General features: G+C 29.6%; 1 protein-coding gene across 1 annotated transcript in view; it reads left to right on the forward strand.

The window, feature by feature from the left end:
- Window positions 1-20,200, forward strand: part of LOC108906334 (band 7 protein AGAP004871-like) — a gene marked incomplete at its 3' end in the record, with an annotated part of 115,653 nt that overhangs the window by 12,950 nt on the left and 82,503 nt on the right. Inside the window, exons 2-3 of the mRNA XM_018709565.1 lie at window positions 1,827-1,926; window positions 9,824-9,835. Coding sequence (XP_018565081.1) covers window positions 1,860-1,926; window positions 9,824-9,835 — 79 coding nt within the window. The remainder of the gene's footprint in view (window positions 1-1,826; window positions 1,927-9,823; window positions 9,836-20,200) is intronic.

Consider the following 20,200-nt stretch of genomic DNA (forward strand, 5'->3'; position numbering starts at 1 on the left):
TGAAAAACATATTTTTTAACATATTTTTTTAAATCGAATTTTCACACGTTTAGATTTTCTTAAAACTATGTGCAGTGTTTCAAAGCTTGTCAATTTCTGTTTCAAATAATAAGTTATATTTCTAGCAATAAGGGAGTTATAGACAAGAGAGTGTGTTATAAACGTGATGTATTAGAAACAGATTATTTTTTCAATTAATATGCAACTGAGTTTATATTTAACAAGTGCTATACTTTTTCTTGATCACGAAGGCTTGAAAAAAATGTAATCAAATTTCCAGGTTCGTATTTGAAAAAAATTAAGTTGATGATGGTCCTGGAGAAACGAAACGTTACATATAAAAATTGATTACGCCCTTCGATAGAGGGAAAAAAGTTGGCATGGGAAAATGTTCTTTTTTCAATAGGTATCACCTCAAACAATGCGAAATTGAAACAAAATTTCGTTTTTTTTCAAATAGTTCGAAAACTAATCATGTTAGCCTTGATTTTTTAGAGGCATAATGTTGGTTCCCTGATTACGCAACTTTGCCCTCATTTAAGTTACTTCGTATCTCTTACCGTTTCCGAGATATCTGTAGTGAGAAGCGAATTTGTAACAGCCTGTGTGTGTCACTTAAAAAAATGTCTTCTGTAAGTTGATTATTTGTGAGGCTATGCAAAAATGTTGTGTAAATAGTTTGTATGTAATGTAATATACAAGTAATATATCATAATATTTTTTTATCTTTTCCTGTCATTATTTTGTAATATGGCGAATGCGCAGGTAAAAAACAAAATCAAATATTCCTGCAATAATTCTGTAAATAATTTTTTTTGCTGCTGTAAACACCTTCTTTCCCTCTTTTCTAAATCAATTTATTTATTACGTTTCTGATATACATTCAGACGGTACATCGACAATTAATATTAATCTCAACATATCTAATTTATAGAAATTTTGTTGGCATTTCTGCTGGTAGTTCTGTGTCGTCATTTATTCCGTTAAAAAATAAATATAAACTGATATGGATATCTAAATTCTTGGATAGTTGAAAAATTACACCACATTGATTTACTGTTACTTTTTATGTATCAAAATTTAACAACTACACTTTTTTGTACACCAAACTTATTAGCTATGGAGTTACCCTGAAATACCCTTCACATAACAAGAAGTATATTCTGAATTTTATCGAACAGGTACAAATATCTGTCGAATAAGAATATCGTTCCTTCACTTCCAAGATTTGTAATTTTTTTAGTTCAGCTCGTTTATTGTTTATTATTGTATGTATACAAAATACAAATAATGTAGGACATAATTTTAAGTGAGAGGCAGTTTTGATGTATTCTCCAGAATACTAATCCAAAATTAACTTTAAAAAAATAGTCGAGTTATAATATGTTTTTGCAACTGCACTTAAACTATTGTCTACTCCGTAACTGGACTGTTCCTGAACCATTAAACTAAACGTATGAAATTAACGGAATGTTAGAAAGTGAAATCGTGATGGAACATAACTTTGTAAAAACAGATACCTTTTACCACTGGGACAAGTCGTAATATTTTTTTATGTTAATGTGGACGAAATGCCAAACATTAAAAAAATTTTCGTGTTTTTCAAAATTGCTTATTGTTACGTCCAAGTTGTGAACTTTACAGTTAAACTGAGAGAAATATAATTTAGCCATTAATAGAAATTAGTTAACCATAACAAAATATATGCTTTAGCTAGGCTCCTGAAAGGTTTCTATGCTGTTATAATAAAAAACATTTTGTATATGTATCATACAAAAATATTCTGGATATGTTATCTTAAAAATATTTTTTTTGTCTATTTTAAGGTGGCGGGTTCTGAGGTCAAAGTAACTCCGGACATGTCTACCGCTATTACTAATGGACACAATACCAGTACGGAAGATTTCACCAAACATGTTTTTGGAGGTAAGTTGCAGTTATTTTTTTTTATATATATGTATATATTTCGCGAAAAATGTACAACAAATACAAAAACAAGGTGCAAAACTGAACAGTTTTCAAAATACCATATTTGGGCAGTCTTTTTTCTTATCTTCAGACTTTCGCTTACTTCATTCATATTTACGTCTCATATTATCCTTTTCGTTGAAGCTTCCTGTATTTCTGTTATGTGATTAAATTAATGAAGTAACCGCTGAATTGAATCAACATTCATTAGTGAAATTTCATGTTACGACAGCGAAAATTCATCTATTTCATTGTCATTTTAACTACCCGTTAATTCTGCTCTAAATCAACTATCAAATAACATTGTTATAAGCTAATGGGACGGAACTATTAGAAATAATGTAATTTTAATGGCAGGTTCACAATGGCAGTAACATACCTACAATTTGATTTTGAGGATTGTAACTATGTAATGTTTTCATTCAAAAATTTTCTAATAAAATATCAATGCAATAAAAAATATTCGATAAATTTTGAATTAATAATTAAAATTAATAATATAATGATAATAAGAATGAAGAAAGAAACAAATGTATAATCAATGATTTACGTACTTTCAATGTACTAGAAAATATACAAAGGTAAATATTTCGGAGGCGTCACAAAAGTATATGAATATTTCCTATACGTTCGTGGAATTTTTGAATTCTTACTTCGAGAATCTATTGGACTTCAGTGGCTATGGTATATACCAAAAAAAAATAATTCACTCAAAAGTAATAATATGAATAATTTTAAGAGAAAATTTGAAAATCACTAAAAAGGATCAGCCACGGTTAATTTTCTGAAAATAGTTTTACGCAATCAAAAACACTGAGAAAAGCAGACAAATAAAAAATTAAAACCGAGAATGACGTCACGTTTTTATTATTAGTAGTTGTTCTTATGAATTATGATATTAACAATTGTTAATAATTATTCAAAACGATAAAAAATAATTTAAATTGAATGATAAAAATAACGTTGATTTTCAAAACTTCAATAATTTATTAAAATGAAATATACAGGGTGTCCCGGTACTTGATACATAAAAGTCGAGTACAAATAGATGAGGTCAAAATAATGTCAGTTTTTCATATATATATATTTTTTTCATGTGGGCCTTCGTTAATAAGTTACGGGCCCTCAATGGTGAAAATTAAAAAGTTATTTTTATTTACAGTCTCTAAACTATTAACTTCAGCATGATGCAAATGTGGTGATCGATAAAACATGTGTATAACTTATTTTTAATATTGTGAAACTTCGTTATGCCCAAAACGCAAGGGACGGACAATACTCAATGGTTAAAAACCCAGAATTTTTGCATATATGGCGATCGCAATCTGCCTGTAACAAAAATTAGTTCCCTGAAGAATTTTCCAACGATAATAGCCTCTTGGTTCAACTCGGTAAAATTAACAGTTTAGGAAATATTTGTGATTTTATGTCATAGTGCACATCGAGCAGCGCGACATAATTACTATGTTAGAACCGTACATATTTTTAAAATAAGAGCCTAGAAAATCTTACTGTTTGCTAATGTAATTTTCACTAACAAAATTTGACAAACACACTTTATACATAACATAAAAATGAAAGACAAAAAACAGGAATAAATTAAAGTAAATTAAAAAAATAAATTAAAAGAAAGAAAAGTATCAAAATTCATTTTCATCACCACACACTTCGTAAGTCTATTCTGCCATTAGAATTGGTATAAAAAAATATTTTATAAGAATTCTAACCTTATTTTGGTTTGGTCAATTTTTGTACGCTTACACTGGGTCCTATAATTAGTTTTCAAGTTAGTCTATAACGATTTCGTCACACTTAAAGTATTGAACTGTAACAATTATTTTTCCTTAAAATTAAGCATTTATTCAAGTAATCTTATAGCTTAACAGAATTTTACCTAACTGAACATTAAATGTGTCGTAACAGTCATGCAGAACATAACTAATTTATTGTGCCGTTTAAGTAAATACCTCTAGAGATTAGATAGCATTAATTGCCGACAATAGAAGATTTAAGAAATATCCTTTAAGTGACATTAATGAAATTGAAGCAATCCACTGAAACTGTTACAAGTCGAATGACTCTCTTAAAAACTTTAGCGACTCTGGGTTTTATTCCATTATTTAATTTTCTTGATGCTACAGAACCCTCCAAAATTAACAGATTAATCTCTTGATATACAGCATTTACGAACATTATACTAACAGTATATAACTTCTCAGTCATTCGCAACAAAGAAGTTAACTTTAACATCTGTACAATAAAACAGTTTATTAAGAAATAAAAAACCAACGTCTCCACGATAAGTCCCATAAACTTAATGGTTGATGAATAAAAATAAAACATTCCAAAGCATTTTACTGGATTTCAAGTAAATTAGATGTGGGCAAAAAATAGGGTGTTTACAAAGTTGGAAAGAATATTTTAATGGTAGGTAGTAATACTTGTTTTCAATAATCAAAATCATTGAAATGCAAAACGGCGTTTAACATTAATAACAATAAAACAATAAAACAATAAACTTATTGAGAACCTGTGGAATCGTTCGTTCCCTAGCTACGTATTGCATAAAAAGAAGTAAATTGATTTGACTGTTTTTATAATACATTTGAGAACTATTTAACGATTTCTAGTAGCAAGAAAGGCAGTTGCAGTGAAGAAAGTTACATTTCTTTTATTCAAAAAATCTACAAGTATTTGTATTAGATCAGAATTATATCGAACTGAGTAATGATAAGAATGAATACAACATAATATCGTCCTAACTATATTCATTTGCAACATGATTAGCATTTATACAATTCACTAATCCTCTATAAAAACATGCAGAATTCGAAAATTTAATAAATTTTGAACTATTAGATGATAACTGATACAGTATATTTATTCTATATGTTTAAAGTTCGGTTCTGAAATAGATAAAATAACATTTATGCGGACAACAGCCCTACATAAACAGGAATATATCTACAAATCGGTGTTCACGATAAAATCATTATTAGACCGTAGGTTTATATAGTATAGTAAATAGCTAATATAATAACTACGGTCAACAGCAGTTAAGTTTATCTAGCTGTTGCTGGAAATAAATATAATAATTTCGGTAAATTAAGGTGGTTTATTACAGAAATAAGGTTCATTGATGTACTACAATTTATAATATACATGTGTTCAGGAATATTTAAGGAGATATTTGTTTGGTGCTTATATTTCACATCTGTATATTTGAGTATGATACAATTTATGTCGATAGTAGACAAACGGCTAGATGTCTCAACTATACAGGATGTTAGAAGTTTGACTGCCTTAAGTTATGAATACAATACGTACAATAGAATAATTAAAATAAACAAAAAAAACTTATATGACATGGGTCCTAAACTCAACCATTTCCGAGAAAAAAATTATCAAAATGTCCAACTTGTACAAAAGTTCGATTGGTGTGCATCAGCTGTGTAGCATTAGGTTAAGCGCTGTTGTCACGTTGTGACGAAACTTCCCAATATTAGAACTCACTTCATTTTGAAAAGTTAATCTTACACCACTGTAATATACAACTTTTTTGTTCATTTATGATTACTCTATCTCATGCTAATGACAGTCAGACTTCTTACACCCTGTATAACCTACAGAATAGCTGTTTCCCGCAATATCAGCAGTTAGGGGACTTGATTGTAGGATTATACATATTTTGCATAAGTACTTTTGGTACCTATCGAAGAATATTGTTGACTCCATCTGATAGGATTTTTTTTTAATTTCTGAATTTATTTTCCTGCGCCTAAGCCTTAACATCACATTCAGCGGCACAGCGAAAGCACACTCTAACCTTCAGAAAATTTTTGCAGGTCTCTTTTTGCAAGTTCATTTGTTTTTTTTATTTCCTTCAATGACTTCATGTCTTGGCATCCAGTATACCTTGAACGTGTTGGTACCTGCCAATTCATTTAGTAGTTATAAGTGATAATAGTTTTTTCTTCCCTTTTTAAAATGGATTCATTAAATGTCATTCATTTTTAGAAAATGAAATTAGATGGTCATAAATTGCACGTACTATGAAGTACCATAAAATTGATTAAGCCTAACTTACCTTGGTGCAAAAATTAATAATAACAAACATATAGGCAGTCAAAGATAAAAAAGTTGTTTTTTCCTCAATAATTTTTGACGCATTTAGATATTTGGACCCAAAACCGATCTACCAGAGCATTTTTTAATAAAACGCTAAAAAATCGACTAAAATAGGGCGAAATGGTGAGGATAAGATAAAGCTTTATAATTTATTTTTACCATAGAAGATTTACCACCCAAAGAAATGCGTTATGAATGTTTAAAAAATTGAATCATTTAAATAGTGAGGATAAGATAAAGCTTTATAATTTATTTTTACCATAGAAGATTTACCACCCAAAGAAATGCGTTATGAATGTTTAAAAAATTGAATCATTTAAATAGTGAGGATAAGATAAAGCTTTATACATAATTTATTTTTACCTAATATGACGGATTGGAAGATACCAACGAAATTGGTATGTAGCACCCAAAGAAATGCCTTATGAATGATTAAAAAATTGAGTCATTTGAGTAAAAATTGGCAAATGTCTAAAAATGAGAAACAAAGAATATACAATCGAGTTGCAGGATACTGTCTCAAATACTCTTACCAGTCCCGGCAAGGAAGTATAAGACGCACAAAATGAGTTAGATTTTAAAGTTAAAACTGTACCTAAAGACTGCAGTAGTAAATCGATATAGTGGTTTTTAGTTCTTCAGGGGTCCAAATACATACCATGGGCCCAATGCGAGGAACAGACCACTTTTTTATACTTTTTTTGTCACACCACATTGCTGATCAGCACTCGTGGAATTCCCTTCTAGAGTTCTCTTAGCGTTTGGGACACTATCACACAAAATGCATGCCTCTTCAATCCCTTGCGAGATTTTTTCGATGGCTGTCACGATATCTTCCCGATCCCTTATCGTGCATTAAATGTCATTGATCGACGTTAATCACTAAGAGGATATATTCTCGGCATAATTGTGAAACGACTAATTAATCAAACCGTCCATCTTCCACGCCCCAGATTGTTGTTGTCGTTTCTGCCGTTTGCTGCTTTTGTCTCTGCGGAATGTCTGCTATATCCGACGTTAATTAATCTCGGAAAAGTTATAATGGGAGCGAAGGGTCATTAATGCGACACATTATAGGTGAATCGTTGACGAAGACACTGTAGGTGTTTATAAAATTAAATAAAGAACAACTTACATTTTCAGCGTGATTGTATCGGTTTTCTGTTTGATATTAAGGTACTTTTATGATGTTCTAAAAATGACTGACCTTTAGCGAAAGCTAGAGTAACTTAATACAATGATCTCCATTTGTCTGATTAATTAAGTTAATTTCAATTAAGTTTTATTTAGTCGATATCTGTAGGATGGGCCCCATATCATGGCACGCAGTGAGTTGTGAATATTTTATTGAATTGTGAAATATGTAAATTTAAAAAAGGACTTAATTAAAACATCAAGTGCATAAATTATCTTTCACCTAAAACACCTTTGTCAATTTTCATATCAATACTTTGTACTGATTTAAATATTTCAAAGAATTTCCGCTGCGATTATTTACGAAAGCAATTTTTTTCTTCAGTTTATTAATACATATCGAAAGAACAAATTTTAGCAGAGTTAAGTTAGAGTAAAAGTTAGATGTAACTAAAGTTGTGGGCTAGATAAAATATTTGTTGTATTTATAAAATTATGCTAATTCGTTGACAGAAGATCCATCTTATGTCATTTACAATAAGTCATGAAGGGAGAAATGTTGCCAAGCATATGAGAATTAGCACAAGTGATCAGTATATCCTTGGAAATAAAGTACTTCGAGAAAATTGTAGAGGGGCTTCTCTGTTATGTACTTTTTGGTAAAATATTTGATGCAATCGTTTCAGATAAACGGCACAAATATCTCCAAAACCGTTAGAGATAGGATAGGGAACCTATACACAGATTGAAAGAGAGTTTTAAATTTCTTAACTTCCAAAGTGAAAATATACTGGGTGTCCCATTTGAAATAACCAAGTTATTGCTGTTTAAAGTTGAGAGAAATATTCAGCAGTTTTTTTGAACACCCTGAACAATAATACTAAGTGACTACAAATATAACAATTTATAACTTCGAGGATCTAAAATACAAAGTTGCTTTCTTAAAATTATTTTTTTTATTGCTAATATTAAATTTCTACGCTAAGCCCGCATTTTCACTAGAATTGAAATATCTCACAAACAATAAGTCCTAGGTATGCAGAACCTTTAATAAAGTTCACCTATTTTTTTATGGTGCTTTAAAAAAATGCAGTAAAATCCAGGGTGTTCCATTAAAAAAATACATAACTTTGATATGGTGCGCTTTTTTTGGACATCCAGTATATTTCAAAAAAATTTTAAAATGTAGCCGTAATCAACCTACACGTACCCACCTAAACAGGTTTCTATAATATTTGCCGTTTGGACACTAGCGACAGAGGCGTTACTGGTGGCCCACCCTGTATAATATTCTATTTAGTCTAACCTTCGAATATCAGATTGATTTTTTTGTTACAAAAATCGTTTGAGAGACAAAGAGTTTCTGCCTATCAAGTCTACCACACTTTTATATAATTCTTTAGTGCGGAGTCATCTGGAACATATTAAGTTGTTTGAAACAGAAAAAAATTATAACTTTTAAGGTCCACAGTTATCGTCAGTTTAAGTGTTTACAGATTAAATACTTTAGAGTATTTTGTCGAACATTTATTTGGGTTACCTCCTACTACAACTAATTACGTTTTCCATTTTCCATTGATGAGAATGTAAGAAGTGTACAATTATCTTTTTTCGAATATAGACTTATTTATATTTATAGACAGATAATATGAATAAAATTACATGGCAAACATTACTTAATTTTAGGTATATTCAGGCTCATTCGTTTGTGTAGGCATTTTTAATTCATTAACACGTTCATGTATTTTTTTTACCAAATAAATGTTTATATTTACTAAAAACTATGGAAACGTTTTCTCTGTGATTTTGTTTTTCATTTTGAAATTGCTGCATATGTGTATTTTAAAAAATTGCAAGAGCTCTGTTATTGGAAACACATGTTTTTGTTGACCGGCCAAACTTGTAAACAAAAATAAAATAAATATTGGCACCATCTATTCCATTCCAAATATCAGTTTTTATTTTAAAGGTGACGAGAACAACAAATTTGTTCTGTCATATATGTTATTTGTTGATACCCACAAATAATGCTTTTATGTTAAATTACTTTATATCAGTTTATGCTGTGGAAGACCCAGAAACTATTCTTATGGAATATGTGCTCCTAAATTAGGCATTTCCCGGTATTTTTCATGGTAGACAATTTTACTTAAATGAAGAGCATCGTACTGCAATAAAATTCAGTTCCTTTGTCTCTTTTTCCATGTTTCTTAAAAAAATTAAGCTATTATTTTAGGTCTTTTTATTCTTCTGTAGAATATATTCCAATGTTCAAACGAAGTTTATGTTCAAAATTGTAGCAAAGTTAACTTCGCGTTTTCCATAATGTAAACAAAGTAACGCTATTCACACATCCTAGTTAGTAAAACATAAATATTGCGTGAGTCTAAGAATATTATTCTTGTATGCAAAGTTTGACAATGTTTCTTATTGAAGATACAAACAATGGTAATAACAAATATAAGTTATATATATGTTAAATTGAATGTAGAAAGGGCGCTGTATTCTAAATTGTTAGTAAGTTAGGATAGACGTAAACAATTAAAATATCAATACTATTTTATTAATGCAATTTTGTTTCCTTTTCATGCAGGAGCTATATCTGGTAAGTTTTTTACTTAGCAAGATATTGTTAGGCAGTAATGAAATAGTTTGCATGGCCGCTAGTATAGTTTAAACGGTTTTTTTGTTAGTAGCAGGCTTTTAGAATAGAATTAGAATTACATTTTTGTGCTCTGTTTTCAAAAAAATAACAGTCAGATTCGTTAAAATTACATTTTATGCTTTATGTAGCTTTTATAATATTACAACATGGTAAATTCTAACTCTGAGATTAGTTTTTGAACTATAAAATTGAAAATTATGTATAAAATTAAGTCTAACGCTTTTGCTGTCAAAACAGGTCGAAAAATTAATCTGACATTGTATTTTATTTTTGCGAAGTATATTTGGTAATAGAATAAGTCAGACTTCTCTATTTTGTCGGTTGAATCTTTAGATAAATATAACGCGTTGTGCGTTTTATCCTAGTATATATTGCAGCTGCCCTCGTTTTCTCAAGTGAGTATGTTTTTGTGAAATTTATGAAACCGGGTTAAAATTTAGGAAAAGTCAAGTTCTACGCTTGTGATAATAATGGTGATAAAGACATTATTTTATTTTGTTAAATTTTGCTTTAAGCAGAAGTATTTTTTGAATAGTGAAGATTGTTAAATTCTATTTTAGTTTTGGCAACCTAAGAAGTAAATTACACACGTTAGAATGTTAGATAATTAGGTCAGTCCTTAATTTTATATGCGATGTTCATTATGAAAAAAATTTCATTTATGTGAAAGGTGAACATGAGGGTCACATATTTTCATTAAAATCCCGTATAAAGCCTCCGAATATTTTAAATTTGCATGAAATATTTTCCTGACGTTGCGAAAGTAGGATACAGATGCGCCCAGGGCTATTCATGTTCGTAAATTAATTCGCTTGACTCTTTACAAAAAATTACTTTTATTTCCACGTACAATATTTTTTGAGATTTTATTTTCCATTATAACACTAATAATACCTTGCGGAATTTATTTTTGTAATGAAAGCGAATTTTAGATACTAAAATTCGTATATCAGGTAACGGAAGCGTCTTGGAAATTATTCTTTATATAGGGTGTCCCAATATTCCACGTTCATGGGACTTCGACCTAGTATCTAATAATTACACAGGCCGACAAAAAAAGATCAGGCCCATCATTTCTTATAGACTTTGATGTGCTAAAATCAAATTCGAAGAGTAAAAAAAATTCATAGTATAGATTTTTTATAGTCACAGGGAGAAGTTTATTGAATATAGAATATGCAGTTATAGTCCAATCGGTATCTGTTTTAAAAGTAGGTTGCAAGGATGATTCATATAGTAACGCCAATTTTTGTTGGAAATAGTTCTAAATATTATGTAAAATGATAATTGCGATACGCGCCTGCTGAAAAAGTTGTGCATAATTGTGAGTGCAAGAAAATTAAAAAAAAATTAAAATGGCGCGTTTTTTTCTATGTTGAAAAATCTCAAGCGTGTAATGTTTTTTAAGAATAGACTCACCTGACGTAACTAGGAGACATCCTCATTTAATTAAAATGTATTTATTTTATATGTTCGTTTATTTGATTTTTTTATTTAGTTGAGAGTAAAACATTGTTTAAGCAATTGTTAGTAATCATTTATTTGTAGCACTATTTAATTTTGACTTTGACATTTTGACTTTTGTATAAATAACAACAATCTTGTTTATACTTTTTTATATCTAATTTTGTAATTTTTTTTATTTAAGATTCCTATTTAATATTCCTTGCCTTCTTGCTTGAGAACTTTTAAATTTCTTTCTTGATATATTCAGTTCAAAGGTATAGCAAAAAGTTGGTAAATTTTCTTTTCGTATTCAATCTCTTAAAATTGGAGGACATTGGAAGTCTATTTTTTTTTGTTAATCGTTTTACGGGAATTTATGTTGGTGTTTACTTTCAACACAAAATAATGAGAAAATCGTATTTAAATGTGCTCCAAATTTCTAAATGAATATTGTTTTTATATTGCGTTAACTTTTTAAGTATGTATTAATATAGAAATTGGTATACCTACAATATTGAACAAGGTAGTTGATATCAGGAAAATTATTTCCTTAGTATAATTGTATCCTGTTGGGTTATGATTATTTAATATTTCTATAGAATAAACTATTTTCCCACTTTGTCATTTGTATTTTTCCTGATAACATAAATAATTAATTTTATACTTATTTTTTATTTCCGTTGAATTCTGATTTATATACAGAAAATAATAAGTAATTTTCATAATGCATAACTGTAGTAGAAGACAATCAGTTATTAATGCTAATACTAAATTGAATTGGAAGTGTTTTAAAACTTATTTTTGTGGATTATATTTCTTGGTCTAAATCCATAAAATGATACTTGTAATAGGTGTATTTCCGATTAAATTTAAAGTAAATTGCTTTTAATACGTACTTTAAAATTATTTAATAAAATAAATACTTTGTGTTTGTTTGGAAGAATTATATCAAACATATTTTCTACTTTTTAAATTAGACGGGAAATATAATTAAGCAATACTGAACCATGGCGTACTTTAATTCAATTCATTTTTATGTTTTTGTGTTGTATTTTTATGGAATCATTCCAGTTGCGGTTTCAAATTTTACGATATAAAAAGAGTAATTCATATCTTGGTTAGAGCCAAGTTTTCTTTTACTTTTTAAAACTTTGTATTATCTTTACCTTACCCTATTATTTATGAAGAACTTTAAGGGATTCATAAAAATAGAGTGCTGAACAGATTTACGTAATTTTGTTGTAGAGGGAAGCAATCTCTTAGAACTTTAATGAAATCAATAGAAACATACTTTAGTAAAATAAATAGAAATATACTATTGTATATACATTTAATATTAATGTTTATCTATAACAACAAATTTCTTTGCATATTGAGGTATTCCGTCAGTGGACAAGTGGATAAGCACTATGAAATACTATACTCTTACTATTTGTTTACGTTTCCAAAGCTATTTAAGAAATTCCGCAAATAAAAACTGAAAATGCCTCTTAGAATTAGTTTATAATAATAGTTCATGTCCTAGATAACAAAGTCACTTTGAATTCCTTTTATAGATATCTACGTGCTTTGTCATAAAAATAGGAGCCCACAAGGCCTTCTAGTTTTCCCTAATTTGCCGAACAAATTACTTATTACTCGAGAGACATCAGGACGCCGCATACGGCCTTATAATTGAAGTCCGTGTGTTCACAGCGCTTTTTTAATGCCAACAGTTGGCTGCAGTTTTATATTTCAGTGATCGATAAGGTACAGTTTTAGAACACTGCTATAACGTGTTACGTGCTTACGATGTTAATTTTATTGCTGTATCTTTAATTCCTTCATAATGTGTCTAGAAACCGACTTTTATAAAAATGAAACCTACAGGCACAATTTCTTTGAAAAAATATATTTCATTATTTGTTCCTCTTCTTTTATTTTATTTAAATTAATTCAACAAAACGTAATTCTAAAATTCAAGCAGTCTTTTTTGTTACCAAAAATTAAATTGGTTATGTAAAGAAATAATTCACATTCATCTAGTCATATTGTCAACATCCTTGACTTTGCTGTTTCGAAATATCACTTTTTCTAAAAGTGTCGTACATAATTTTGTTCCATTTGTAGGTATTAACTCCATTTACATCCCACCTAACACAGATAGTGACAAATACTAATATAAAAGTAATTATCAGTAGTAGTTCATGTGGCGAATAAGACTATAAATGACTCTTTGGAAGAGAATTTTTTCGTAAAAACCTTAAAATACCGTACGGGAAAGTTACTTTTCCGGCCTAGATTTGACAAACCTTTTGACGTCTTTGATTTATAGTTGTCATCTTGACGTTTCAGCAGAACATGCAATGTCAAATATTTTCGGGGGGTCGTATTAAAATAAAAACCGATTTGGTACTTCGCCAGTGGATGAAGTTAGTAATAAAATAACGAAAATATTCTGATTGCAATGAGCAATATTTTTGATAAATTAGAAAATAATTCGTCGGAGCTTTTGTCAAATCTGTTGTCATTAGGTAATATCTAGTTGAGCCCTTGGTACTCTTGGGTCTGCCTGGCAACAAGTGTTCGAAAAAAATTATTTTCAATTTATTCTTACTCCCTTGTGATACCTATTACTCGTGAAAATATCGATTCAACCAACACATGGATACATTAATGTCTGGTCAGTCACTGAACCTTGCGTGCAAAGGCGAAGTTTTTTTCCTATTATGTCTATTACACAGATGCTTTCTTCCGCATTTATGACTATCATTAGGTAGATGACAAGATAGTCGTTTGCCCTTCCCTTGATATTAGCCGCTAAATTAATTTAAAAGCTGTTGCTTTGTGGTGAGCAAGCAGCCCATACGATTATAATTTTTAGATTTTTTTTAGAAGAATTTACGAAACGAAGCTTCTAACAGAATCTGGTTCAGAATTTTAAAATCTATAATAAACTCTAAATTCATACTAAAAGACAATTTATATTTCTCAAAAACAGAGAGCGATAGGTTACCATAAGAAGGTGTTTGTTGTAAATGTGAAAAATATGTGCCCCTATTGATATCAGTTTTACTTACAACTTCTTGTAACATATTTTCAACTTGAGCAAACAAAAATTATTTTGGCCAATTAAATTGGTTTTTATATTCGTTATTCTCTTAAAAACCTCCGCCAAAAGGGAATTTTTATTTCAAATTGTCATTGAAAAAATAATGTTAATACTGTTTGTTTCAAAATTTAGCTATTTTATAATTGGCATGAGAAAATATTTGTGAAATTATATATTCATATGGTGTTATATATTAATGGATACATATCACGTTACATAATTAGGACCCTGAATATCCTGCAGTGCAGTGTTTTTTTTATTGTGTTCATTATACAGGGTGTCTCGGTACTTAATACAAAAAAGTCGAGTACAAATAGATGAAGTCAAAATAATATCAGTTCTTCATATACATTTTTTTCTTACACAACACAAGTTACGGGAACTCAAACATGAAAATTAAAAATTTGTTCTGTCTCAAAACTTTTAACTTCAGCGTGATGCAAATTTGGTGATCAATAACACATGCGTACAGCTTCTTTTTGATGTTGTAAGTGAAACTTCATTATGCCCAGAACGCCAATTATGTCCAATTAAAAATTAAAAACAAAAAATGGCGTAAACTCGATGTGCACTGTGACATAAAAACACAAATATTTCCTAAACTGTTAATTTTACCGAGTTGAATCGAGAGGGTATTATCGCTGGCAAATTCTTCGGTGAATTTATTTTTGACACGGGCAGATTGCGATCGTCATTTATGCAAAAATGCTGGGTTGTTGGCCATTGGGCATAGTCCGTCCCTGGCGTTCTGGCCATAATGAGATTTCACTTACAACATAAAAAACAAGCTATACGAATGTGTTATCGATCACCAATTTTGCATTATGCTGAAGTTAATAGTTTAGAGATTGTAAATAAAAATAACTTTTTAATTTTCAGCTTTGAGGGCCCGTAACTTTTTAACGAAGGCCCAGATGAAAAAAAATTATTTGAAGAACTGTTATTATTTTGACTTCATCTATTTTTACTCGACTTTTTTATATCAAGTATCGGGATACCCTGTATTGAATAATCTGAAATAGCTGAACAAATTGCACAAAAGCAGTATTTCTTCAAACATACTTAACTGTGTCTGATGTATTCTGGAGAACGAAAAAAGTTTAACATCGATGTTAAATATTATAAATAATAATTTTCTTGTCAGTTTAAATTGTTAAAATAAAGTTTTACCCACACGTAGAGAACTATACCTGCTAATTATAATACCATTAGACCTTACAATCTACATTTAGTAAAATATGTATTGTCATTATTATCGATCGTTGTTTCACGACTATCAACTAACATTAGTGTGTAAATGATGTACAAATCTATTTTAGGTATACAGCTTTTTAGTTTCAAATTATATTGTGTTATTTTCAGTGACAGTGGTCATTATAAAGCGATAAAACTTTTTAGAGGCACTTACTGAAAATTGCTGCCATCTATTAATAAAGAAGAATATGTAGATAGAATCATGTAGTAAGCATATATAAATGAATACATTCTGATGGCATAGATATATAGCAGAACGTCATAAGTACTAAAAACCATATCCCAATACAAATGAACATTTGTGAGCTCCTATATTTTATTTACCATATAGACCATCAGAGAACGATTATACAACCATATCTATTAACTGGCATTTAGTGAAAATATATGTAGAGTAATTGTTTGCAATTACCTAGCTAAATATTAACAACTGCCATTGTGAAATGAACAGTTTTCCTATTTTAGCTTGAATATTTAATTTATAATTAATAATTAGGAATAATCTTTTTTGTCAATAAGGTAATAAAAACTTTGCTTAATTCTTTGAAGAATATGCTCATAATTAGTCGGGAGTCGTTCGGATGATCATAGCCTTCGCGTCGGCCTTTCGCTACAGTGCACCATACGAAACCGGTAATAAGGGCAGTTATTTTCTATTTTCATAATCTCGAACGCGCCAAGGGGTAAAAAACGATCTTTCGCTGATAAAGTAGACAAATTTATTTATTTTTATTTATACCTACCTGTTTATTTATTTTTTCACGCCGAACACGCCTATGACTAGCCAACGAAAACCCCGAGCTTTACTCATAATATTTCACTAATCTACAATTACCTAGCATGAGTTGTTGTAATAGGAGTCGTTCAAAATCAAATATCCTGCGTTTTTGTGTTATTGTGGTCATTCTTGAAATATAAGTAAAATAATAGGGCAATAGTACGAAACTTTAAAACACACACAAAGATTTTTAAAGGAATACTTATGATTTTGACTATATAATTTATATCTTTCTCATTCGGAAACTAATTTGATTTTACTGTTTGTTATACACATTAGCAATTTTTGATGAAAAAAGTATCCATTTTTGCGAAAAAAACATTTTCAATTAGAAAAATTAATGAAATATGCAAAATGTATCCTTTAATAGATTTTAAGAAAAAGTGTAAATTTCAGTCATTCGAATCACAATGAGAGAAACTCTTGAGGGTTTCTTTGGGATATCTAGAGGTTAAAATAAATAAAAGATCCGTACTCTATTCATTATTTGTAAAGTTGCCTCAAGTTTAGCAAAAATCTTTAAATACGCAATTTTTTATATTTTTTAAATCAAGTTTCTTGCATCGATTTTTTTAATCAAATAACAACAAGCACTCTTATAGAGAATATTTTGATGTTTGCAAAACCCTGCTTACATTTTCTGTACTATTATTAGTTCCCGAGTACCTAATTAATTATCAAAGCCATAAAGGTCATTTTTTCTTTGAACGAATCATCTAAAAATTTAGGAAATTTTTATTCTTCAATTTTTGTGATTAGCGTAGAAACAAAGTTAGATACACTCAGTGCATAGGTCTGTGAAGTACAAAAGTGCAAACTTAAATGAATACAATTATGTCTATTTTTTGTTTTATTCTTATTATCATCCTTTCTCAATGACTTATACAACTTTATTTTATGTTGTCTTATAAAATTATATGATTTCGTTATAATTTTTTTTCGATTTGCGATTGATTGTGTAAATGAAACATGCAACTTACGTAATGTAGAATAGAAGTATTTTAGCTATAAGCAGCTTCATCTGATTAATTAACTTCAATACTGAAGCAATTAATAGCTTTCTGTAGCTTGTTCCAAATGCCCCTCAATAATTTATTCAATGTTTGGTGCTAGATTCCGGGAAGGTTTCCGAAATACAAGTTTAATGTTCCACGGTGCAGCTGTTCGATCATTTATCTGCACAAACGAATGTTTACCAATTGCCTATAAATTTTATTAAACTTTAATGTAGTGGACACGAATTTATTGTGTACGGAGTGTAGTTTTACAGAGACTATTGTGGTTGGGTCGCATGATGATGAGAATAATCTTAGGGTACATTCTAGAAAGATATTCTACTTTTTTAAATCGAACATGTTCAGTTAAAAAGTTTTAATGGTTTATTAAATGCCAGTATCACACAAGAGCACTAATACGCTTCAATCCGGCCTGTGTTTGGTAATTTTTACTGTTCTTTTCTGATGTAATTCAATGTTGGTCGAGCATTGGTTCAAGTAATTCTTCTTTCTTTATCATTTTCTGAGCGGTACCTAAGTGCCATAGATTTTAAAACTGTACAACGAGACAAATTTTTTATATTTTTTCAGTTCGTTTACTTTAGAATTTATAATTTACTTTTCTTAGACCAGTTAAGTATTTTTATTATTTTGTTTCATTATATTGTCCCTGTGATATAATAATGTCCTTGCTCATTTTTTTAACATAAAAAAATATTTTAGAACTTTAAAAAGTGTAAATATTTAACTCTATAAAATGTACTTCAATACGTATAAAAAAATGTTTCTTTCTTTCAATTTTTGAGTTTTGAAAGTTGTTCTCAAAAAGGCTTTCAAAAACCACATTCATATATATTTTCTTATTTTGATACAATCACCCCCTTCAAGTAAATGGTTTAAAAAGATAATAAATTACGTGGATTTTCTGGTAAAGTAAGAAAATTGTAAATTAGGTAGAATGTTTCGAGAAATATCTATACAATAAGTTCAGCAAGTTGATGGGTTTTATGAGGGCTATTGAACACAGTTTTGTTCCCCAACGAAGCCATTGTGAAACTTAATTTGTTTGTTTTACGTAATTGGGACCTTAAATTTTATTATATTACCTGCATTGTACTAAAAAGTAAATACGCACTTTGGCATAACACACCTCATCTACCAATGGTAAGAATTTACATTAAATTATTTTAATATACACGGAACTGTGCTATGAAATTTATTGCCTTTAGCATTTGATTATCAAAAAGTTTGAAGATGGCAGTAACATAATAATGATGGTAATAATATCTATGCTTATAAAATAATGGAAATAGTAAGTATGATGAGGCATTGAAGGTGTGTTGACAAAGATAGATGGAAAAAAAATCATTTTCGTTTTATGTAGAAATTTCCAAAGTTTGGAGTATCTATCTCATGATGAACTGAGTATACTGTAATAGCAGAGCAGGGTAATGGCGATTTAAAAAACACTTGGGTCAAAATTCGTGGATCTTTGATTAATTTTAGAACTTTGGAACCATTTGTGAGAACTGACTTATTTTAGATGTATGTACATCATCATATACCACTGAAGATCAACAGACTTCTGAAGAGAGAATCTTAAAATTCTATTACCTCATTCGGAAAACTCTCATTCCATTGCCCCTTCCGAAAAGTTCACCTTGCATATTTTTTCTTCTATTTCATATAAAAGGATATGAACCAAGTACCATGCATTTGCTTTTTTGTCGGTGTTTCCTAACTTTTGAACTAATAATGAATCTCTGACATCTGTTTTTCAGTATTATTGTAGTAATGAGTTTAGTTTGTGCAACACTTTTCGAGATTCAGGGTCGGTAACCTTTATTTTCATTTCGTAAATTCTTTCATCACGAAGGTTCTTTATGTGAGCATAGAAATCATCCCCTAAAAAAAGGTACCACTACTGGATTCAATAATGACCGCTCCCAATTTTTTTCTTACACATGATTGTTTAAATAATATAATATTTAGCAAAATAACAGTTAGGTGCCTTTTTGAGATACTGGTTGGCACATATATTTAATTTTCTGGATCAGTGGATGAGAAAGGAAAGAACTGAAAAAGTTAATCAAGGGAGTTAGTTAGAATTATTTATTCTACGATGTCAAATACAAACCTCCTAAAATGTGGGACGAAGTTTTTAGGAATTGTTGACGTAGGTAGGGATTTCAAGTTAACAGGCAACTAGAGTTGATACAAGGGAGGAGTTGGGATGTTGAGTGGGGCGTCGTTAATTAATTCAGTAGAACAAAATATTTACCTACAGAAGAATCGCGACGTAATGTGCAAAAAACCCACCGATTTAGTCGTTTACAAAGTTTTCCGTAATACTTAAAACTACGTAATGGATATTTAATATGCAATAAATTTTAAATATTTAGTACATATTGATGTATTCAGGGGTTATTCGGTTTTCTATTAAGTAACTTTTATTTTTCGTTTAGTTCTCTTAACTTTTTGATTAAGTTCTTGATTGTTTATTTAAGCAATCTTCATTTTGAGTACATTCTATTCGGTTCGAAATGAATTTCGAAAGCTGAAAAATTCCTATAACATGAAAAAGGAATATAAGTAGCGCAACCTCGATACCAAGGACAGCCCATTTTGTCAACGTGAAACATCAAAGTAGAGCAAAATAACTGATATTTGAAGTTGAAGGTTTATTATTTTGATTTGAAGAGGTCATGAGAAAAACGATGAGTCTGAAAATAAAAATTTTT

The sequence above is a fragment of the Anoplophora glabripennis genome, unplaced genomic scaffold, assembly GCF_000390285.2.
Source record: "Anoplophora glabripennis isolate ALB-LARVAE unplaced genomic scaffold, Agla_2.0 scaffold139, whole genome shotgun sequence".
Taxonomy (NCBI): domain Eukaryota; kingdom Metazoa; phylum Arthropoda; class Insecta; order Coleoptera; family Cerambycidae; genus Anoplophora; species Anoplophora glabripennis.